This window comes from Topomyia yanbarensis, chromosome 3 (genome assembly GCF_030247195.1).
Source record: "Topomyia yanbarensis strain Yona2022 chromosome 3, ASM3024719v1, whole genome shotgun sequence".
Taxonomy (NCBI): domain Eukaryota; kingdom Metazoa; phylum Arthropoda; class Insecta; order Diptera; family Culicidae; genus Topomyia; species Topomyia yanbarensis.
In genome coordinates, this window is record NC_080672.1 from 398,721,103 (window position 1) to 398,744,534 (window position 23,432).

Sequence of the window (23,432 nt, forward strand, 5' to 3'; positions counted from 1 at the left end):
GGAACTGTGGCCACATTTGTAATTATGGCGCCACTGACATATGAACAAGCATATTGGGGATAGACCGCTAGTGAAAAATTGTTCCCAAACTTGAGGGGTAACCCGCCAACAAATGTGTGTTTGGGACCGTGAATGAAAGGGGGAGCTAGTGTTCTGGGAAAATTGCCGGATCGATGTTTTTGAGGGAATTCCCCCATAGTGTTATGTCTGTTAGTCTGTGATCAAACCGTGGCCAGCTGTTAGCCTTTTCGGAAGCAACTGACGTCTTAATTTAGGGGAGGGTTGGGGGTACGAAAATGTCCACGTTTGTCAATGGAGAATGAGATGAGGAATTATGTTCGTGGGCTTTTCATCATATTTTTTCTGTAAAAGAAAATAATTAGTGAATATAATTCAAATTTGTAAAAGAATTTTTATTTGTAAATTTGCGTACGAAAAAGTGAAAAAAAAATCGATTACGTTTCTTTAATGTTAGCCGAATCGGAAAAAAAATCCAAAACGGCATATGGCTTATTGATCCAATTCTCCTATTTGTTGAACCACCTACCAGCTTGTAAATCTTTTTTTTTGTTTCCATGCATTTAAAAGTAAGGAAAAGATGTGTTAAAAATATTATCAAGTAATCATAGACTCCCGCTACTGATACTTCGAACAATGGAGTTTTTTTTAAATAAGAAAACTATTATCGGTACATTGCCAATTTGGAGCCCAAATTAATATTAATTTTCTATGTTTCGTTATCTACATATTTTGGGACGCTAATATACTACAGATAACAGAACTGTGAACGCATTTATTTCATTGCTTTGACTACCTCATCTGTTGCAAATGGTTGTTTCTAAACGTATTTAAATACTTTGTTAGCTGCCAATAGCATCGGGTATGCCTCATTGTGGCAGTCTCCATGAAAATCATCGGTGTCGACCGTCCAAAACATCACCCCTCCAAGTCCCTTGTCCTTAGCATATTGCGCCTTCTCCGCAACCGTCTCCCGATCGTCATAGGTAACCCACTGATCATCCAGGGCAGCTATCTTTACTCCAACATTCCTCATTGGTTTGACGTTCCATTTGCCATCGTTCAACATTTCGCATAGCTCATTATAACCCAGAACTCCAGCATTCTTGGTATATGGTCCGGGTCTACCAGGTCCTTTTACATCGCTTCCCGGGGACACACGACCAGCAGTTTCCGGTTTAAGAGTGTACGTCTTAGCCATGGTTGGGATGCCAAGATTGATTTTGGCCAGCGGACACCCACTTTTACGTACGAACGAGATGGCACTGTCGACTGATTCGGATCTAGTCGTTGTATCAGAGTACAGAGGTGCATCTACGCTGGTTTTTGTTCTCAGACTATAGTCGTAGCCCATTAGATTGATGAAATCTAATAACTCACAAATTGCTGTTAGATTGTAAGCTTCCTGAATTACACTGGTGGAACCGCTCATAGCGATAGTGAGAAGTTTCTTACGATGTTGAAACTTGGCGCGCAGTGCTTCTAGCAGAAGAACGAAATTTTCTTTGTCCTCTGGGAGTCCACCTCTCTGAAGGAAAACATGACTTAAATTTTGGAAAAATGTATACAATTTTCGACATTGTCACCATTGTAGGATATTCCCAGTCCAAATCGAGACCATCGAAACCAAATTGAACCAGATATCGAAGGGCGTGATCAGCGAAAGCGTTTCTCGTTTCCTCAGATTCAGCCATCTTGAAAACCAAAATGATAAATCGACCTGTGATTAAGTGCTACAAGGACAAAAAACTCACCAAAGAGTACTTCTCCGAGCCCTCATTCCAACCACCAATCGCTAGAATTACCTTAAGACAAGGATTCTCCTCTTTTAACTGAACAATCTTTTCGTAGCCCTCTGGAACAAATTGGTTCATTATGCCACGAAGTTCGTCACTACTAATATCACTTGATACAAACTGTTCACATTGATGTCGTTGTAGTAATCCAGTGAATCCACGCCTCCGACCAAGTTTAATCCGGCAAAGGTGTACACCACATGGGTACAATAGCTGGGAAGAATATAACTGATATTGAAGGCACCTTTACCGTCGCGGTATACTGACCAGCTGGCAAGATAGCATACGACGCTGTAGCGTTCTAATGAATATCAACAGAGAACAATATTAGGCTTCAATGTATCTACGTTACAGATAGTTGCTAGCTTACTAGGTTCACATGTTTTTGCGGTTACGGCTGCTACCGCGAGTGTCAATCCCAAACCAATGAGCAAAGTCTTCATACCGCTAAAAGTTTGTGTATTAGGTTTTCTGACTAGCCCCCGTTAGATCTAATGTTAAAATGGCATTTCTTGCCTTACGATTTAGATAGAACTGCGCACTCTTCGCTGTAGTCTATAATGTGATTGTTATTTTACTAAGAGGAAACTTTCCAGCACCTTATCAGTATGCTCTGCTGTAACATCGTCTCGTAATCGGAATCGATGTTCAACAGATCTAATTTCGTTAAAAGCTACATCACCGTGTTGCGATTTCAGATGTAATACAATTGGAATTTAAAGCATTGGAAGTTGAAATAAAATGAGTAAAATAATATTTTTTGTGTATCTCGTCAATGAAGGGGACATTTACTGAGGACAATCGCCTGAAGATTATAAAAATTTGATTTTTAAGAAGTCAAAATGCCAGGGTATTGGGACTGAAATATAATGACAAGTGTCGATTAATATACAGTTTTATTGAAAAGACCATTCGCCAAATTCCATAAGGTCTCCCGAAGCGATTTAATTTCCATTTAGGCTACTATACACCTTGGAAAGTTGATCGAGGAATTTAGCCCAGAATTTATTATTCCGGAATTAGATGACGGAAAATTTTTCACCAAAATGTCAAAATAAACATTTTGCTGTTTCGAAAAAAATGCGTTGTCTCAAAACAGCACAGATTTTTGACCCTAGAACGGTTTTGTGGGATACATTTGTATCCCAGAGCTATTTGCAATCTCTGTTATTCCGTTCCAATTGGCGATTTGCGGCAAAACCAAAATTAGTCATGCGACACCTATGATTCAGCTCATGAACTGGCAAAGTGATACAGTTTGCTTTTTTTCACCCGCAAGTGAGTCGTAGCTTACAACAAAAACTTCATTTTCTTCTCGGAAAAAGCTTACCACTGCCGAAATATGAATGAAACGAGTAAGAAATTTAGTTTTATTTGCGATTATTCTGAAATTACAGCCATTTGCAACCATTTGGTTCATACACTTCTTCGATTTGTTATCGGGGTATTATTGTGGTTAAAAAAAATCGGTCCATAAATGAAGTTCCATCTCGAAACCGACACTCAATCAGTACCAATGTCAAACTCCTTCATATTTTGGACTACGTAGGAGATTCAGTGATGACTATCAGAGAGAAGGATCGACTGTGTATGATACAAAGCTTACACTTTCCTATTAGCCGGATATATTCTTTCCTCGCGTGATCTGGAGAGTTTCATGAATTTACACCATCTCATGAAGGTTTATCTTAACTTAGGAGGAACGGTAAATGATGTGCGGCAGGTACTGTGCTCAACTAATTGCATTTCGGAACAGCACACATATAGCTCTGCGAATAATATTAGAAACCACTATGTTTTACACGCTTTTCACAAGATGTTTTCTCATCATCTTATAAAATGATGGTTTTCCATCATTTTCATAAACAATTATAGACAAATTGATCGGTGATTTGGTGTTTAAAAGTTATTTTTTTTTACCAATGTTTACAGAAAATATATGTACTATGACAGAACAGAATCAAATCAGCAACACTTTGCTTCCAGCCAATCGAGCATTGTCTATCCTTATAACATTGGACGTGTTGCCATACAAACCGGGGCATACGTTGCCAAAAATGCTGATTTTCCCTCCGCAGTTCTCTTTCTAGAGTTTTTCTAGTGCATCCGATTTGTTTCACTTGACCAACAGGATTAACAGTGTCCGCTTAATGTTTCTCTCGGGTACGAATGTAAAATGTGAAAAATTTATTATATCTTTTTGCCTTTCTCATATAGAAAGGTTATGCACTCTGAAAAACGTCAACCTAATCCCGGCAAGTTTAAACGAATTTCTATTGAAGCTGGGATTCAAGGTGTTTTCAGCGGACCCATGCTTGTACGTGAAGTGCAGGGGAATGTGAGAGTGTACTTACTGGTAAACGTCGATGATATACTTCTTGCTTCAACTGACCTAGCGGAGGTGAACACAGTATACGACAATCTGAGTAATGAGTTTGAGCTCACGTGCATGGGCGAAATTAGACATTTGTTGGGAATGGAAGTGCATCGCAAGGATGGAATCTGTAAAATTCGGCTAACGCAGTACATCGTCAAGCTTATTGCAGTACATGGTGTGGAACACGCAAAGACCACAAGATCACCAATGGATTCCGGATACCTGAAAACAAGTGTGTTTTTTCTTCGATTTAGCACTGGTTCGCAACGGCTCCTGTCAGAATTTACTAGAAAACGCGATCGAAACCGAGTTCGCCCTAGCTCAGCTAACCCGACAAGATGCGCGTAGAAATCTGACAGGGCTGCTAAACCAAGACTGACAGAAATATGGCAAAACAATCTCAGCCAGAAAATTTGATGACTGGGTAGTAGGTGGATTATTATATCTGTCTGTAGCAGCACGGTATGACATTGCTGGCAGTACGGCAATACTTGGACGAAAGTTTTCAGCACCCACAGAGGCAGACTGGATTGCAGCAAAACACGTACTACGATATTTAAAATTCATTCATTTATATAGTTCAACATCAATTTCATTATAACACTGAATCAACAATTTGCCTCCACAATACTCGATTTATAGCTGCAGCTCTCCAACGTCGGTTACGCCCAACACTCGCCCAATCACGTTCCACCTGGTCCGCCCATCGTGCTCTCTGCGCTCCTCGCCTTCTTGTAACAACAGGATCATTAGCGAATACCATCTTTGCAGGATTGTTGTCCGGCATTCTTGCAACATGCCCTGCCCACCGTATCCTTCCAGCTTTGGCCACCTTTTGGATACTGGGTTCGCCATAGAGTGCAGCGAGCTCGTGGATCATCCTTCGCCGCCACACACCGTTCTCCTGCACATCGCCGAATATCGTCCTTAGCACCCGTCGCTCGAAAATTCCTAACGCTTGTAGGTCCTCCTCGAGCATGGTCCAAGTCTCGCGCCCGTAGAGATCCACCGGTCTTTTTCGCGTTTTGTACATGGTGCATTTGGTGCGGGGGTGAATCTTTCTTGACCGCAGTTTCTCCTGGAGCCCATAGTAGGTCCGACTTCCACTGATGATGCGTCTTCGGATTTCACGGCATTTCTGGAGGATTTGCCGTACGGTGAAGCTCAGGTCCGTTGTCGACCGGCCATCGATGAAGCCGGCTTAATAACTTCCCACGAACTCATTTACTTTAAATGATAGACGACGGGAGATGATCTGGGATAGCACTTTGTAGGCGGCATTCAAAATGGTGATCGCTCGGAAGTTCTCACACTCCAAATGGTCGCCTTTCTTGTGAATGGGGCAGATCGCCCCTTCTTTCCACTCCTCCGGTAGCTGTTCGGTTTCCCAGATCATGATTACTAACCGGTGCAGACAAGTGGCCAACTTTTCCTGGACCAACTTGATGAGTTCTGCTGCGATACCATCTTTGCCAGCTACTTTGTTGTTCTTGAGCTGTTAGATGGCATCCTTAACTTCCCTCAACGTGGGAGCTGGTTCATTCCCATCCTCAACTGCACTGACGAAGTCAAATCCTCCGGTGTCTTGGTCATCTGTACCTACATTCTCCTCGCCGTTCAGGTGTTTGTCGAAGTGCTGCTTCCACCATTCGATCACCTCACGGTTATCCGTCAGCAGGCTCCCGTCCTTATCCCTACATATTTCGGCTTGCGGTACGAAGCCTTTGCAGGATGCCTTGAGCTTCTGGTAGAACTTCCGTGTATCTTGAGAACAGCACAGAATTTCCATTTCCTCGCCCTCGTCTTCTTTCAGGCGGCGTTTTTTTTTCTCTCCCGAAAGAGGCGTGTCTGTTGCCTCCGCTTCTGTTTGTATCGTTCCACATTCTGTCGGGTTCCATGCTGCAGCATGACCGCTCGCGCTGCATTCTTCTCCTCCAAACCGCTCTGCACTCCTCGTCGAACCAATCGTTCCGTCGTCTCTGTTCCTCGTACCCGACAATGTCCTCAGCTACGTTGTTGATGGCTGCTTTTACTGTTCTCCAGCAGGGGCCACGTCGAGCTCTCCCTCGTCCGGCAACGCTGCCTCGAGGTGCTGCGCGTATGCAGTGGTGACATAGGTCCTGACATCGATAATGTCGGAGAAGTGCCGTCCATCGATCAGGACGTGGTCGATTTGCGATTCTGTCTGTAGCGGTGATCTCCAGGTGTAACGATAAGGGAGGCTGTGCAGGAAGAAGGTTCTACGAAAGGCCGTTCTCATTCGTCAGCTGGTGAGCGCTGAACTTTTCAATCGTCGGTCTGAGTTCCTCCTTCTGGCCTACCTGAGCGTTTAAGTCCCCAATGACTATTCTGGTTGCAGTTCACCGAAAAAAATCCAAACGTTAATTCTATTTGCTTCAAACCGCTTAAAATTCATATGAAGAAGAAATGCTACTGTTATCACCCGCACACATACCTTCTATGTGTCAACTGTATAAACTATGTATGCACACACGTAAGTTATATGTGCATATTGTTATAGAATGGAGTTTTATGAGCCTAATAGCGAGGGGCAGTTCACTCCCCATTCAAAGTGAATTGAAAATACCCAATAGAAAAACTACACGAGAAATGCTTCAATACACCATAATACATTTAATACGCCGAAAATACACTAATGCACTAAAAATACGTTCTGGAAGAATTTTTCAATACGTCAATAATACGTCGAAAATACGTTAATACACAAAAATACGTTAGTACCGGAAATATTTTTCAATGCGTCGATAACAATCAAATTCGTCAAGCTAGATTGTTTACTTTTCTCGGAATTGGGACTCCCAGCAAACGGATTCAGAATCGGTGAATCATTAGAATGACAAGTAGGCAGAAATCAATCAGAATTCTTGTTAGTTTGATTCAGAGGAACAGTCCCATAATCTAACATCCCGTACATTTGAAAATACTCCCAGGGGACGTGAACATAGCTAAATCCGAAGCCTCCTACCAGCATCAGTGGGAAATTTTTCTATCAAGAATTCGCTCGTTTTATCGACATAAATAATGGTTTTATGTTTACCCTAAATAGCGAAGCTCTAAAATCTTGCAAATTCGAAGTTTACATTGCGATGGATCATTTTGTTTAGATATATAGGTTGCATTATAAATCAACACTCGTTGGGGGAATAGAATCGAAACCAACGCTCGATGATTTGAGAATGCAAAACACAAGATTGAACGCAGCTCACCTGGGTTCGATTCCCAACCTCGCACATAGGGTTAGATTTTTCCACAAGAGATTACTCTAACCAGAAAAGAGGCGAATGACCCTAAGGTTAAAACCTCTATAATAAAAATAATAAAAAAAATAATACAAAACACAAGAATCCGAATAACGACTCGCTTCCGATCAACTTGCAGGAATGAGTCCAGCCATAACTCTAAGTCCAGTTGGAATTCCGGCTGGATTCTGCCAGAATTCAGGCTCTAGTGACACAACCGAGTCTAGTACAACCAGTAGGAATTTCGGCTGATTTTACTGAGGAGCATCTCAATTTTTAAAATAAATTTGGATAATACTGCAGTGATTAAATATAATACCGCATTGCTAAAAAATTGCCATTGGGTAAGCCTAATTAGAATTCAGTAAGCCTAATTAGTTTTCACCAAATTAAAGATAAAGGTTACTTCAATTACATGTTCATCAGCATTGGTTCAACAATAGCAGCATACCTGGTAAATCTCCCCGCTTCCTGCTTCTCATCAGTAGAAGCAAACTGAAGAAGTCACTAATTATCTAAATAATAAAATTTGGCATAATGCTGAATTGTTCGTTAATCTTGAAAAATCACTGGTAATTCCATTTGTACTAATTTTATTATTTGCGTTTATGAAATTATTCTACTTGCATTCTATAATAACATTTAAACGTCAAAATTCAGTAACATTCGGTTTCAATTGATTATTCAGCAAAAATACAATGCGTGCATACAATTGTACACACAGAAAAAAAATATTGGTAAAAATAAGAGTTTTTCACTCTTAGCAAAAAACAACCAACGCATACTCTTAGTTGGAAAATAAAACTATTATTTTAATTACTATTCTTCATTAGCTTAGATAGAAAACTTTTATTTTGATTATTATTCTTGATTAATTTAAAAGTTTTACTTTCAACCTAATAGTGGGCGTTGGTTGTTTTTTGCTAAGAGCGAATCACTCTTACTTTTACCAAGATTTTTTTTTCTGTGTACGTTTTAGTACACTAATCAATAAGAATTATGAAAAAATTCACCAATACGCATAATACATTGCATTTCGTGAACAATCCACAAATACGTTTTTAATGCGCTAATACGTAAGAATTATGAAAGAAATAATCAATACTCATCAATACACAAAGTACGTGAAAAATACACAAATACGTTAGCCTGAATCAAAAATACTAGAGTGAGTCGCCCCTCGCCTAATAGTTATGAAATGTGAATGTAAGATTAATATTTCTTGTAAATACACAAATTAGGTTTATGTGCAAGCAAATAGTGTCTATATGCCTCCGTTAATTGCAAAAATCTATGTGTAAAATCAATAGGCATAACGTTTACTTTTTTTTGAGTGTTGAAAATCGAAGAATTTACTTGCGCCTTTCATTTTTTTCCCTATTTGCAGAGTGGGCAACTAAAGCGCATCTTGTGTACATGTTGGAGAATCAACTTGCGCATCATCTACACCAGTTGCGCTTTAGTTCCGCACGCTGAAAATAGGAGAAAAATCGAAAGGCGCAAGTTCACTATTTCGATTTTCAACTGCAACTAGAATATTCTAATTGCAGCTAAAAATTGAAATAGTGAACTTGCGCCTTTCGATTTTTCTCCTACTTTCAGCGGGCGGAACTAAAGCGCAACTGGTGTAGATGATGCGCAAATTGATTCTCTAACATGTACACAAGATGCGTTTTAGTTGCCTATTCTGCAAATAGGGAAAAAAAGAAAGGCGCAAGTCAATTTTTCGATTTTCAACTGCAACCAGAATATCTGTCTTGGACTCATTTCCCCTAATACACATTTTTCGATGTTTTCGTAGATCAATTTCGAACGCGCCCATCGCATCAAAATGATTGGAAGGCGCGTTTCCAATTAAATGTACAATAACATCCAGTTCCCCCTCGTCAACTTTGACAGCGGATGATTATTGTATCTGTCACAGCAAAATCGTGAAAAAAGTCAAAAATCTCTGGCAGAGGTGACACATTTTACTAACACAACTTACTTTTCGGAACGAAAAATAATTTACGGCAGAGTTTTTGATCGCGAGTTTTATAATAAAGTGGGATACTAATTGCAACAAATTGCGTTTGATACCATCGACAAAAGCAACGGTTCCAGTTTTGGTTGGGACCGTCAGCATCGATTCCAGCTAGAATAAAACACTTTCCCGGATCGGACGGCAACAAAAAAAATCAGCAGCAGCAAAATCTCGTAGGAGGAAACAAGAAAAACAGTATACATATAGCTGCGAGCAGTCGAGCGAAAATTAAACATGGTATGTTAGTGACCGATTAGTGTTATCTACGTTGTGAGGGTATTGTAAGTGCACGGCACCGATAGGCAGAGCACTAGTGTGAGCAGCTATCAGTTTTCGATCACTTTTCCCGTGGGCAGACTTCATCAGACCGTTCCAGCAGTAGGCATTTTACGGTTTGACCAGTTTTGTTTGCATATAAAGAGAGTAGATTATTGTGCAGACCAATGCCGGAAATGTACTTCTGGAATTCAGCTAATTATGACAACTCTGCACTTTATCGGAGGACGTCTTTGCAGCAACAGGAGGTACACACGGTTGCTGGAGAGGTGTTGGAAGGCTTTCGGGAACAAGTGGTGGAGGGAGTATTATATTTTTAAACATTCGATTAATTGCCGTTGGGTAGGAATTATAATAAAAGTGAAAGCATTTTTTTTAAAGCGGACTAGGTGACCGGTGATATGGTTTAAGGCCTTCAATATTCTTATTTAAATTAATTCAATTTTAAGTTTACAAGCTTGTAAGCGTTTTACCAGTTCTACTATAAACCATTTACCTTTTTCAGCCTCAAACTCCTATTAATTCGCTGGATGAGCAGGACAAACTGCTGAGTGATGCCAGTACCGTGGTGCGTGCCCAGGCATTCCAGATGAAGCGCTTTCTGGACAAGAATCGCTTGATGGAAGCAATGCGCTGTGCCTCGACGATGTTAGGTGAGTTACGTACTTCGTTACTCTCACCGAAAAGCTACTACGAGCTGTACATCGCCATCACGGATGAGCTGAGGCACTTTGAGCACTATCTGCTGGATGAGTTTCAGAAGGGCCGCAAAGTTCCGGACCTGTATGAACATGTGCAGTACGCGGGTAATATTGTCCCCCGGTTGTATCTGCTGATCACCGTTGGGTTGGTGTACATCAAAACCAATTCGTCGTTGAAGAGGAGCATTTTAAAGGTAGGGGTTTTAGTTGTAAACTACAAAACGCTTTCGATAGTTGTGATTGTGAAATCTGTTTTCAGGACCTAGTTGAGATGTGTCGCGGTGTTCAGCATCCTCTTCGTGGTCTATTTTTACGCAACTATTTGCTTCAGTGTACTCGGAATATTCTGCCGGATAGCCTGAGTACTACAGACGAGAACGAAGGGATCGTCATTGATGCAATCGACTTCGTTCTTACCAATTTCGCGGAGATGAACAAATTGTGGGTTCGAATTCAACATCAGGGTCATTCTAGCGAGCGATCGCGTCGTGAAAAGGAGCGGGAAGAGCTGAAGATTCTTGTTGGGACTAATTTGGTCCGATTGTCCCAGTTGGAGTCGGCTAGTTTGGAGATATACCAACGATTGATTTTACCGGGGATTTTGGAGCAGGTCGTAAGCTGTCGGGACGCTATTGCCCAAGAGTATTTGATGGAGTGCATCATACAAGTGTTTCCAGACGAATTTCACTTGCAGACTTTGGATCCGTTTCTGAAGTCTTGCGCTCAGCTTCAGTCCGGCGTCAACGTCAAAAACATCATAATTTCGCTGATCGACCGCTTGGCATTGTACAACCAGCGGAACGAAAAGGTTACGCAGACCACTTCCGGAACGGAAGTCATCTCGGCTATTCCCTCTGATGTTCAGCTATTTGAGGTTTTCAGTACGCAAATTGCGTACATTGTTCAGCTGCGGACAGATATGCCTTTGGAGGATACGGTCTCGCTGCAAGTGGCACTAGTGACCCTCGCCCAGAAAGTTTACCCGGACCGGGTGGACTACGTGGACAAGGTGCTGGAAACGACAGCGCAGATTCTTGACCGGCTCAACATGACTAAGTATTGGTAACTCGATCTGGCGTCAGGTGGATTAGGATTGACGTAAAGTGTTACTTTTTCGAAGCGTTTCTTGTTTGTCTAATTTACGTCAATCAAGCACGTGACGCCAGCCAAATTTTTTTACAAATCGTGTCATTTTCTAACCCGATGTGTTTACTGTTTAGCATCTCACATTCCCTGTCGGTCAACCAGGAACTGTCTCGTTTGCTTCGTCTGTGCGTGGACTTCTACAACAACGTGTTGACCATTTTCCAGTTGCAGTATTTTACGCCATTACTGGAGAAGTTCGATTACACCTCACGGAAGTCCCTTTCGTTGTACATTGTAATGAACGTGCTGGAGAACGAAACCTTAATTCCATCGGCCGAGCATGCGGACAGCATTTTGACAATGCTGTCGCCGCTAATTTGCGATCAGGAGGATCAACCGGCGGATAAGATTGACGTGGAAGATTTCGCTGAAGAGCAAGGGATTGTCGGGCGATTTGTGCATCTGCTCCGCTCGGAGGACCCGGACACGCAGTATAACATCCTAACCGCTGCTAGGAAGCATTTTGGGTTGGGCGGTCAACAGCGGATACGATTCGTACTGCCGCCATTAGTGTTTCAAGCTTACCAGTTGGCTTACAAGTATAAATCAATCGCCGCCGAAGATGAGTTGTGGGACAAAAAGTGTCAGAAGATACTGCAGTTCTGTCACACCACAATCGCCGTGCTGGCTAAATCGGAACTTCCGGATCTGGCATTGCGATTGTATCTGCAGGGGGCGCTTTGTATTGGACAAATTGCCTACACAAATCACGAAACTGTAGCGTACGACTTCATGACACAGGTTAGTGAAAACTGTTTAATACAGTTCAGTCTCACATTTTCTACAAACAACACATTTTTGCAGGCATTCTCCTTGTACGAGGATGAAATCTCCGACTCAAAGTCACAGTTTGCAGCCATTACACTGATCGTTTCTACCGTGGAGCAGATGGCTTGCTTTTCCGAGGAGAACGCTGAACCTCTGCGTACGAATTGTGCGCTGGCGGCATCGAAATTACTAAAGAAACCGGACCAGTGTCGAGCAGTGGTCACCTGTGCCAGTCTATTCTGGAGTGGAAAGTAAGTTTCATCTTCTAATATGGTAACTATAAAACGAGATTATCTAAACTCGTTAAATTCCAGACAAAACGGCCAGGAGCTACGCGACGAGAAGCGAACTCTGGAGTGCCTTAAGAAGGCAGCTAAGATTGCCTCGCAGTGTCTGGATGTTGGCGTCCAAGTGCAACTGTGTGTAGAGCTGCTGAACCACTATTTGTTTTACTATCAGCGAGGCAACACTCAGATCACGGTGTCAATGCTCAATCAGGTACCTATTATTAACATACTCCGATCCAATTCAATCAATCAATTCGTGACTCGTTCATTTCATGTTTAGTTGATCGGCAAAATCAACGAGGAGCTTCCCAACCTGGAACCGACGGAGGAGACTAAGCAAATAGAGATGCACTATCAGAATACACTGGCCCACATCCGGAGTAGGATGGAATCCAACGACAATAGTCTGGAGGTTTCCTTCGCCGGAATTACGCTAAATTAAATTGTTGAGCAGTTTGGTTTATTTTTAACTCATCGCTCTTATCAAAACTTATGGATTGCAAGATAAGTTTAAATATGGATGTTTTTAACACTCATTCAACTGGTCAAATTACCCAGTTTGGTTGTTAGCAAGAAAACTTTCAATTATGAGGTGCGTACGGCGGCGGGCAGAATGGCAAAGTTTAACAATATATGAAGCTGAAGTAGAGATCTATAATACTGAGGAGACTAGACACTAGAGGAAGAATTATTCAATATTTGGAAAGATTATACCTAGTATCGAATGTAGATTATGATTAGTTACGTAATAAATATCGAATGCATGGTCATTTCAATAAAAGTAACTTATAAAGTGTAACACAATTGCGGGCTCATTTACTGTGTTGTCGAGCACGTGTATCGATTTCGACTGTATCATTCTATTATTTTTTATATAAAGATGATTGGCTGATACAACCGATTTTGAGACTGACTGAATTCTACTATCTTTAATTGAGTTTCGGGATCCTCAATTATAGACTGTATGTCATTTCCCGGAAAACCAATTACCAGAAAATTATTTTGCTGCATATACTTTTTCTCTCCATTTTTTCATAACTTAGAAAAATGAATGAACAGTCGCTTGCATTTTCGACGCGACCTACTCGATCTAGTCCTCGGCGGAGAATCTAATCGGCGAACAATTAAGTGAAAAACTTGCATCTGCACCAAAACGAATTTTCAAACCTAGTGAAAAACTTGCGCCTTCATTAAATTGCCTATCGTCAGCGATTTGTACGCGTGTGAGACAGCGAACTCCAAAGTCGAATCGGTGTGCGCGTGTGAAGTGAAGAGTGTCGTAACGAATCCTACCGACTAAAGCTTGGCTAACTGGCAGTGAACACAAGTTTTTCCTTTAAACAGAATGCTACGATCCCCTCTCCCTCGTTTGGTGCGGGAACACCCTTTAGTCGAGCCCCTCCAGGCTGCATAAATTCCGCGGACGTATTATACCAACAGATCCTAATATAAAGAGCAAAAGACGCTACAGGAAAGAGGAACAACGCCCCACGTCAATCCCTTCTTTATTCTGAAATCGGTAAGGCAGTACTTGAGACAGATCCAAGGAACCTGGTGAGAGCAACAAAAGAGGTAAAGCGGTACAGATATGTATTGAGAACCCGATCCAAGAAAACCTTTTGTAACTGTACGGTTTCGGAATGGAATTCGTTGAATGGACTGTAAATTGATCGGAGAAAAGAAACGTGTTTATTTTCTGTTTGATAATTGCGTGTTAATTTCGCGACGAATGGCGTACGGATCCCTTTTTGTTACAGGGTTGCCAAATGATATAGAAATACATATGTTATCAAAAACATACAAAATAGGGTAATAATAGGAATTTGAAATAACCGTTGCATCCGAACATCCTCCCCAAGGATGAAAAAAATCGATCAAATGAAAATCAGTTGGCTTTCTCTACCGATATTTTTTCCGCTTTGATTTTTTCCAAAGTATAGAAAGTGATAGAAAATCGATTACTAGGATCCGTTTCGTTGCCTAGAAAACTTGTTTATTTTCAATCCCTTTGATACTGATTGCTGTTCAAACTACACAGAAGTCAAAAGGTGTTTGGGTTTACCTACTACATTTCGAATCCGTTTAAAGGTAGGTTACATCCGTTTAAAGTACGAAAATGCGCTTGTAGACATTCCTAGGTATATTTTCCAGCATGAAACGGAAGCAAAAGAACGTTTTACTGCAAGTCGTAGATCAAGTGGAGGGAAAGTACTACTGCAAAGCCAATTCCGCTTGCCAGTACAATCAAAGTACTTATTTTCCGGGTAATTTCAAGAGACACCTTGCTGCTAAACATCCCGAAGTTCTTACAAGGTTGGGTATTCCTACAACCGATGCCGTAGAGTCTCAGGCTAAGAAGCAAAAGAAGCTGGTAGTAAATACGGATCGAAAAACGATTTTGTGTGGCACTCTGCTTTTGCTGGCGGAAGGCTACCCACTTTCATTTCCCGAGAGCCGAGGATTTCGGAAGTTGGTAGGACCACTTTGGAAAGCAGTGGGTATAACAGCGAACCGCAATACCCTTTCTTCGATGGTTACCGATACTTCCTCCGTAATGCGACACTGTATGAAGTTGGAATTGGCAGGTCGTATGGTGAACATTAAGGTTGATAGTGCTACTCGTGGAAATAGACATGTGTTCGGGATAAATGTTCAGTATTACATGGAAGGTAGGATAGTGATTCGCAACCTTGGTAAGTCGATAAATTTGATTAAACAAGCTGTGTTATTCAACCTATGATCCTTTTCACAGCCATGAAAGAAATGCATGAACGTCAAACGAAGGAAAACCTAAAAGCGGCCATAGATGAACAAATGGAACGTTATGGCATCAAGCTAAATCAGATTTACTCTGTGACTCACGATAATGGCGCAAACATGTGTGCAACGGTTAGTCTTATGAGGAAAATGATAGAAGACGAGCACGTAGAAGATTCCTTTAGAGCGAGATCGATTTTGATGAAGTACATACCAAGCGATACTACCGATGGTGATGAAGGTACTGATGTTACCGATGATGAGAGTGATGTTCGAAGCGACGAGGATGATATAAATGAAGACTCAGATGATTTCACTGATGGTCAGGAAGGTGATGAAGAGAAACCAACTGCACCGGAAAAGGAAGATCTGTTTGGTGAAAAAGTTGAGGAAATTATCGGAAGTACCCGATGCGCTGCTCACACAGCTCAGTTGGCAGTATGGGATGTATTGGGACCATACGAGAGAAGAATTAACAAAATTAAAAAAACCGTCATCAAATTGCGACAGCAAAAATTTCACAAGCATTTGAGGACTGCCAATGCTCACCTTCCACCTATTGGAAACAGGACACGATGGAATGGAACGTTCCTCATGATGAAAGCTTTAGCATCTCAGAAGACTTTCTATATTCAGATGAGGAAAAGTTTTTCGGAGATAGGTATACTATACATGTTTTCAATATTATCATGTACGTACATGGATTATTGTCTAAATTCCCTTAACTTCAACCCTCACACTTTCAAACTGCATGTTGCATAGTCTATATATCAACTTATTTCAGATTTTTCTAACGACTGGAAGTTCATTGAGAGGTTCTGTGAAGCATTTGAGCCAGTTTATTTCTTAACACTGAAACTTCAAAAAGAACATGTACCGCTGTCCGATTTTTATGCTTGTTGGCTACTGTGCCAGGCAAAAGTATCGTTGGTGAGATCGAATGTCCTCGCTACACGACTAGCTGCAGCACTTCAAAAACGCGTGAAAAAATTGATGGGAAGTATGCAGTTCATATCTTGCCTATACCTCGATCCCAGATTCAATTTTCTTGGGTCTAAGAGATTGTCGGCTGAAGATAAAGAAAAAGCACAGGTTAGTGTATTTATCTTTACACTTTTTGGATGACATGCGTAATGAATTTAAATTATATACAAAACTTCAAATATTCTTTGATATTCTAGGACTTTCTGCTGAGAGTATCCAACCGTTTGGACGAGTTAGAAGGCATTGAGACCGTGGAAAATTTATCTATGTCCGCTGATACGAACAACGACGACGATGTAGAACAATTCCTAACAACCTTTTTTGAAGAAGACACTTCTCATACTGCTACGTCGCATTTCAAAGAATCACTCATTCTTCAACTAAAAGAGCTTGAAATGCGTGAGAAGGTGTCTATTTCTTCAGTTCTTACAACAGTACAACCGCAGGAGCCAGAACCTTCCTCCAGCCAAAAAAATTACAATACGCCTTTTGATATTTTAAAGTACTGGGAGAATCAAAAGTTTGTATCTCCGATGCTATATCGGATAGCAATGGTCGTATTAGCAGCTCCATCAACACAGGTATCAGTCGAGCGTGCATTTAGTGCACTGAAAATCGTTCTTTCTGATCTTCGAATGAACTTGTCCGAACGATCTGTCGAGAATTTACTACTGATCAAACTAAATCCAGATCTTTTGGAGAAAGCTGCCAAGATGAACGACACCGATCAAGAAGTTAACTGATCCAACTAACGTTTTATTACCTCAAATATGTTGTTTTAAAATAATAAATAAAATTTGAAAAAAAAATTATTAGTAGACATTTATTCTTCAACGCAGGGTAGTTAATAGCAATAGTTTTGAAAATAACGGAACTCAGCGATGTCGACGACTTGAACTCCAATTAATCCATCAGTTTGTCTTAAATTTTGGTAGATTTAGCCACACTTTTATCTAAAGAATAAATTTAAAAATAATTGCAAAACCATGTAGCCAGTGACATTTTTCGGAATTACCATAACTGCTATCTTCAAAGTCCCTGGAACCCAACATCAAGGTCGACTACCAATTGTGCTTATAAGTCCAAGCGCCAGTAGAATAACATGTGCCGAGTGACAGTGAGAACTAGTATGACATGGTTGGATGACCGGCATTTATTTGTTTCACTACTGCACTAGGCATGCCAGCAGCTGTAATACAAATTTCAAACATTACGATAATGGGACGACTTCAGAGTGCGAACAACTAAATCATTATTTAAACAAAATCACTTCTCCCGACGACAAATTTTCGTTTCCGAACTTTACCGAATAAATTGTGATGATTTTTTTTTTCGTTGATATCGCTAAGCAGGCCTATCAATAGCGACCGGTAATAAAATCAAATAATGAGTCGGACGATCAAATATACTGGATGACTACTAGACTGAATGATTTTTTTCATCCTTGATCCTCCCCCGCGTTGCAGTTGCGGAGGAACTCAAGCATCCAGAGGCAGAACTGCTAACTTCGCCGTGGTTCGACTGAAAACACCGCTGTTGGTCTTTACCATCACCGCCCTGATTATCCCATCAGAACCTGGATGGACATTAACCACCCTGCCTAAACGCCATTGTTGGGGTGGCATATTCTCCTCCTTCAAAACGACGAGATCTCCGATTCTTACTTCGGTGTATTTGCGATTGTGCTTCGGTCTGCGTTGTAGCTCCTGAAGATAGTCTCGTGACCACCTCTTCCAAAATTCGCTTCGCTTCTTCTGAATGATTTGATATCTGGACAGTGTACTTATGCCCAGGTGTTATCGCCTTCAGGTCATTAGGGTCAGCTGATTGAGGAACAAGCGGTCTCGAATTGAGGATGGCTTCAATCTGGGCAACCAAGGTGTTCCACTCATCGTAGGTAAACCTTCCATCGCCGACAACTCGTTTTATGTGACGCTTGGTTGATTTGATACCAGCTTCCCAAACGCCGCCGAACTCGGGAGACCGCGCCGGAATAAAGTGCCATTTTATTTCTTGAGGTAGACAGTAATCACTGAGCGCCTGCTTCATATCCCGTTGATTGAACAAGACGTATAGTTCATGCAGTGCCGAGTTCGCCCCGATGAAGTTTGTGGCGTTATCGGAGTGTATTTGGGTAGGGACTCTACGTCTGGCCACGAAACGCTTCAGCACGTTGATGAAAGCTTGAGTTGATAGGTCCACTGCCAACTCGATATGGACCGCCTTTGTAACCATGCAAATAAACAATGCAATATAAGTTTTCAGATACACCGGTTTCCGTGGGTTGCCTGTTTTGACGTGAAAAGGCCCACCGTAGTCGACACCAACTCTCGAGAAAACGTCTGATTGTGTCACACGAAATTTTGGTAAGTCTCCCATGTAACGCTTGATTTCCGGGGGATTTGTTTTGAAGCAGCGAATGCACCTTTTGAGATGCTTCTGGATCACATTCCGTCCATCAACAATCCAAAATCGCTGTCGAAGCGCCGATAACAAACCGCTGGGTCGCGTGCTTGATTCTGCCGCCTACACGTAATATTCCGGATTCGTATATGGGATTCAGCGAGCGCGAATCTCCCACATATTTGTGGTTCATATTCTGCGTAGTGTTGTACCTCTGTATCTGCTTGATATCCTCAGCGTAATATTGTCGCTGCACCAGGCTGACGATCATGTCAAGACTTACTTGATATTCTTCAACCGTAGGAAATACTTCATTGTCATTCGCTGTTCGTATCCCCTTCGTTTTTCTAATGAATGCCATCACTCTCCTCAGTTTACGAAATGAACTGTACCTTTCCAGAACCGGAAAGTCAATCGATTGACAACTGACTGGAAGCGCAATTGTTTTAACATCTGGTATCAAGATTTCTTCAGTAAACACAAACTCTTTGTAGGTAGCGGTACGCGAAAATGATGGACCATGCCACCAGACATCATTGTGCATTAGTTCTCCCGGTAGGACACCTCTCGACACCATATCCGCAGGATTCAAAGCTGACCGTATATACTTGAATTCATAACCCTTTGTAGATCGTTGTATTTCAGCTACACGGTTGGCAACAAAAGTATTGAGTTCGTGTGGTGATTTTTTTAGCCAACAAAGGACGATTTGGGAATCCGTCCACAGAACGATGTTGTTGAAATCCAGTTTAAGTGCCGATGTGACTACCTTCACTAAACAAGACATCAGCAGGAATGCGCATAACTCCAAGCGGGGAACCGTCCGATTAGGAGCTACCTTAGATTTGCTCGTCAGTAAATGCACTTCTGCGTTGCCGTTTGAACAAATTGAACGTATATACACACACGTACCGTAGGCTGCCAAGGACGCATCGGAGTAAGCGTAAAGTTCGATAGCGATTCTGTTGTCCGTCAGCACGTAACGATTGATAGTCATTCCAGCAGTTGCAATAAGACTCGCGATGAAATTAACCCAATTGTTTCGTTGTTCTATTGGTACTGCTTCATCCCAGTCGATTTTTAATTTCCACAGTTCACGCATGAGAAGTTTGGAGACTAACGTGGCCGGTGCAAGCAGCCCGAGAGGATCATAAATTTTTGACATCTCTGACAGAATATGTCGCTTTGTATCGCAGTTTGCGCTTGAATCGGGTTTATCCTGAAAGCTAATTCGTCCGACGACGGATTCCAAAGCAGCCCTAGTGTTTTGATAACGTCATTTGCTCCACTTATTTCTAAAGTTGATTGCTTCTCTCGTAGCTCGTCGGGAATTGATTCCAAAAACTCAGCTGAATTAGTGCACCACTTGTGTAACTGGAACCCGCCGCTGTCTAACAGCTGTGTCAATTGCTCAGCAGCAGTTTGAATTTCGTTCACTGAATCGCCTCCGGACAAAACATCATCCACGTAAAAATCCTTGACCACAATCGCAGCAGCCAGTGGAAATTTAGATCCCTCGTCAGCAGCTAATTGATTCAGAGTGCGTGTGGCTGCAAACAGTGCTGACGCTGTACCATATGTCACAGTTGTCAGATCATATGTTTGAAGTGAATCCGTAGGATGCTTTCGCCAAATGATCCTCTGAAATTTCTTGTCGTCGTCATGAATCCTGATTTGGCGATACATTTTGGATATGTCGCTTGAGAAGACGTATCGGTGGATCCGGAACCGCATCAGCAGATCGTTTAGCGACACGCCAGAAGACGATTTCGCCGATGCGTCGAAAACCGTTCGTAGTTTGGTAGAAGAAGAAGTAGGTTTCAGAATGGCGTGGTGAGGTAAATAGAAGTTTGGGCTGCTACTCACCTCTGACTCAGGCGTTTCCTTACAGTGGTTGAGCCGTATGTATTCCTCATAAAGAAATCATATTGTTCTTTCAGCTCCGATTTGTTTGCCAGGCGTCTTTCAAGGTGTCCAAACCTTTGGAGCGCCTGCTGGCGTGAGTCGCCAAGCTTGTCAGTGGTGTTACGGAAGTGTAATCTGACCACATATCGGCCGGAGATGTCCCGGGTCGTTGTTTGTTGGTAATGTTGTTCACATAACTCCTCTTCACTCGACAGCTTCGTTGATAGTGGAACTTCTTCCAACTCCCAGAAACGTTGGATTAACTGTTCGAGTTGATGATCAGGATCGGAAAGCGCTGTGTGGCAGCCTTTGTATTGACGGTATGATGAATGTCCGGTAACAGCACCCGAAACTACCCATCCAAGTGTCGTCTCTTGAAGGACCGGTAATTTATCGCCGAGCTGTATTTGCCCAGTCCTCAGTATGTGGAAAAACAGTTGTGCACCAATTAGGAGATCGATGCGCTGGGGCTTGTAAAAGTTTGGATCTGCTAACAAAACTCCATCCGGAATAATCCAGTCGGATACGTTGAGCTTGCTTGCTGGAAGAATGTTAGCAATCCGAGGAACGACGAGACATTCGATTTGTTGTATATATCCGTTGATACGTGAGCCAAACTGAACAGCTAACATGTGTTTGACAGGCGTTTCCTTGCCGTTGATACCGACGACACTGGTGGAACATCGATTTCGACTAATACCAAGGAGACTAGCCATTGCCTCAGTAATCAGGTGCAGCTGCGATCCGGAATCAAGTAAAACACGGCATAGCTTGCTCTGTCCATGTACATCGAGTATGTTCACGATCGCTGTTGATAGCAGCACTGCTTTTTGTTCGTTAGTACTTGTGGCGCAGTTAAGGGTTACTACGTTGCTCGTATTTGTCGAAGCTTTGCCGGTTTCGGTAGACTGAACATCAGTAGTTTTGCATGTATCATCACTCGGTTTCGGGATGTCAATGTGTAGAACCGTGTGATGTCGTTTGTTGCAGTCACGACAAGAGTGCTTTGATGAACATTTTGCTGTCATGTGCCCTTTTCTCAGACAATTGTTACATACGCCAGCTTGCTTGGCTTTGGCGTTTCTGTCGGTAGCAGAAAGTTTGAGAACCTCTTCACACTGATGGTTGAAGTGCGCCTTCTCGCAGAACACGCATTTTGTTTCGCTTGTCACCGTAAGCGTCGTAGATTTTGTCTGTAACTTCTGCGCGTGCACTGGCGCGCTAGGTTTTTGTTTAACCTTCTGCTGACTGGCCTCTACCCGTTCGAGAACTTGAGTGTTTTTCCAGGAAGGAAATCGTATCAGCGTATGTGGGAATCACACCGTGCTTGTTTGTAGCTTCCCACATCTTTTTTGTTTCGAAATCGAGTCGAGAGGCAATCACATTTACCAACAGAATGTCTGAGAGGCCTAGTACATCGTACCCGTAGTATCTGAGCGAATCGACATGCCTTACGCATTCTTCGATTAGTTTTCTCAACTGCTTACCACTTTCTTGAGTCATCGGTTTGAGCTGAAGCAACCGAGATGCATGAATGTCTACGATTTTCCGTATATCTTCGTATCGTTGCTGGAGAAAGTTCCATGCACCGTCAAAATTGTTTGCGTTGATAAACTGCTGGTTAATCGCACCGGCCGCTTCCCCGATTAGACACTTATCCAAGTGGTATAACCTTGTAGCAGCATCCTCGGACGGACACTTCTTCATGATATCTAGAAACATCGACTTAAATTTGAACCAATGCTCTGGTTTCCCGTCGAACATCGGTAGCGGTGTATGTGGTAACACGGACTGTTGTACTCGAATCTGTGGCGCATTGGATACCAGATGTAGACCGGAATGCACCTGTAGCTCCTGTTTTTTGTGTCTATCCAACTGCCTGCATACTTCCGCTCGCACTTCCGTGTACAATTGTTCGAACTCAAAATACTCCTGTTCTTCTTCCTCCTGCTTGTGTGGCGTAGCAGCAAACAACTTTGCTTGGCAATCGTTCATGTCGAGGTACGCAGCATCAATCGTACGTAGAAATGTATCCAGCACATATTCGTCGACAGGAATCTGCTCATCATCTGCTTTGATGAGGTTTGTTTTGATGCGTGCGATCTTCGCCTTAGTGAATTCGCACCGTCGTTGAAGTGCTTGTAGCTCTTCCGCCATTTTCTTTCGTCGCACTGCCTCGGCCTTCGCCACATTCTGCTGCCTCACTGAAGGAAGTATGGGAATTTTCGAGCTGCGACGGGTGTTAACCGGCATCGAAATTACCGACGAAAACGATCGATTTTTCGCGTTATTCCATATCCGTACTTCGAAGGACCAAATTATGTACGGTTTCGGAATGGAATTCGTTGAATGGACTGTAAATTGATCGGAGAAAAGAAACGTGTTTATTTTCTGTTTGATAATTGCGTGTTAATTTCGCGACGAACGGCGTACGGATCCCTTTTTGTTACAGGGTTGCCAAATGATATAGAAATATATATGTTATCAAAAACATACAAAATAGGGTAATAATAGGAATTTGAAATAACCGTTGCATCCGAACAGTAACACTACAGAAAATGGAGCAGCTCATAGGTGATCAAAAGGTAGAGATCATCCCCCACCCAACCCTCAATATAGTACAGGACGTTATCAACGATCCCGACACTAAAGATGTAGAAGTAGCTAGACTTCGGGCAGATCTGAAGTCTCGGGTCGTCACGAATGCTCAGCAAATAACAAAAACACTCGA

At 42.2% G+C, this 23,432-nt stretch overlaps 4 protein-coding genes across 6 annotated transcripts; 1 reads left to right on the forward strand and 3 right to left on the reverse strand.

Moving 5' to 3' along the window:
* Positions 1-503: 503 nt before the first annotated feature.
* On the reverse strand, positions 504-2,362 carry LOC131693926 (probable chitinase 2). Its single transcript, XM_058982201.1, has 5 exons — positions 2,185-2,362; positions 1,936-2,115; positions 1,773-1,873; positions 1,605-1,712; positions 504-1,546 (listed from the first exon to the last, which is right to left on the reverse strand). The coding sequence occupies exons 1-5, from the start codon at positions 2,255-2,257 to the stop codon at positions 839-841; spliced, it is 1,170 nt and encodes a 389-aa protein (XP_058838184.1). The 5' UTR covers positions 2,258-2,362; the 3' UTR covers positions 504-838.
* A 7,026-nt stretch (positions 2,363-9,388) lies between these two features.
* On the forward strand, positions 9,389-13,456 carry LOC131693923 (vacuolar protein sorting-associated protein 35). Of its 3 annotated transcripts, none has more exons than XM_058982198.1 (7): positions 9,389-9,711; positions 10,256-10,645; positions 10,711-11,513; positions 11,672-12,338; positions 12,402-12,616; positions 12,680-12,863; positions 12,933-13,456. In XM_058982198.1, exons 1-7 carry the CDS (start codon positions 9,709-9,711, stop codon positions 13,092-13,094), a joined length of 2,424 nt encoding a protein of 807 aa, XP_058838181.1. In that variant the 5' UTR covers positions 9,389-9,708; the 3' UTR covers positions 13,095-13,456. The 3 variants fall into 3 exon arrangements, with proteins under 3 accessions (XP_058838181.1, XP_058838179.1, XP_058838180.1); XM_058982196.1 differs by lacking the exon at positions 9,389-9,711 and adding an exon at positions 9,765-9,998; XM_058982197.1 differs by lacking the exon at positions 9,389-9,711 and adding an exon at positions 9,766-9,998 and having other exon boundaries at positions 10,711-11,507.
* Positions 13,457-17,980: 4,524 nt separating this feature from the next.
* LOC131688322 (uncharacterized) lies at positions 17,981-18,628 on the reverse strand. Its single transcript, XM_058972524.1, has one exon. It carries the CDS (start codon positions 18,626-18,628, stop codon positions 17,981-17,983), a length of 648 nt encoding a protein of 215 aa, XP_058828507.1.
* Positions 18,629-19,912: 1,284 nt separating this feature from the next.
* LOC131688323 (uncharacterized) lies at positions 19,913-22,858 on the reverse strand. The gene is made up of 3 exons (XM_058972525.1): positions 22,024-22,858; positions 20,663-21,971; positions 19,913-20,465 (listed from the first exon to the last, which is right to left on the reverse strand). Exons 1-3 carry the CDS (start codon positions 22,856-22,858, stop codon positions 19,913-19,915), a joined length of 2,697 nt encoding a protein of 898 aa, XP_058828508.1.
* Positions 22,859-23,432: the final 574 nt, after the last annotated feature.

Bases quoted from the DNA above. Each gene is read 5' to 3' on its own strand.
- LOC131693926 (XM_058982201.1), bottom strand. From the start codon at position 2,257: ATGAAGACTTTGCTCATTGGTTTGGGATTGACACTCGCGGTAGCAGCC. The intron at 2,116-2,184 runs GTAAGCTAGCAA...GATATTCATTAG, and splicing joins CGCAAAAACATGTGAACCTA to AACGCTACAGCGTCGTATGC. The intron at 1,874-1,935 runs GTTTGTATCAAG...AATTTGTTCCAG, and splicing joins CAACGACATCAATGTGAACA to AGGGCTACGAAAAGATTGTT.
- LOC131693923 (XM_058982196.1), top strand. From the start codon at position 9,918: ATGCCGGAAATGTACTTCTGGAATTCAGCTAATTATGACAACTCTGCA. The intron at 9,999-10,255 runs GTACACACGGTT...TACCTTTTTCAG, and splicing joins CGTCTTTGCAGCAACAGGAG to CCTCAAACTCCTATTAATTC. The intron at 12,339-12,401 runs GTTAGTGAAAAC...ACATTTTTGCAG, and splicing joins CGTACGACTTCATGACACAG to GCATTCTCCTTGTACGAGGA.
- LOC131688322 (XM_058972524.1), bottom strand. From the start codon at position 18,628: ATGGTTACAAAGGCGGTCCATATCGAGTTGGCAGTGGACCTATCAACT.
- LOC131688323 (XM_058972525.1), bottom strand. From the start codon at position 22,858: ATGGCGGAAGAGCTACAAGCACTTCAACGACGGTGCGAATTCACTAAG. The intron at 21,972-22,023 runs GTGTGATTCCCA...AAAACACTCAAG, and splicing joins GGAAGCTACAAACAAGCACG to TTCTCGAACGGGTAGAGGCC. The intron at 20,466-20,662 runs GTGAGTAGCAGC...TCGCCAAATCAG, and splicing joins AGGAAACGCCTGAGTCAGAG to GATTCATGACGACGACAAGA.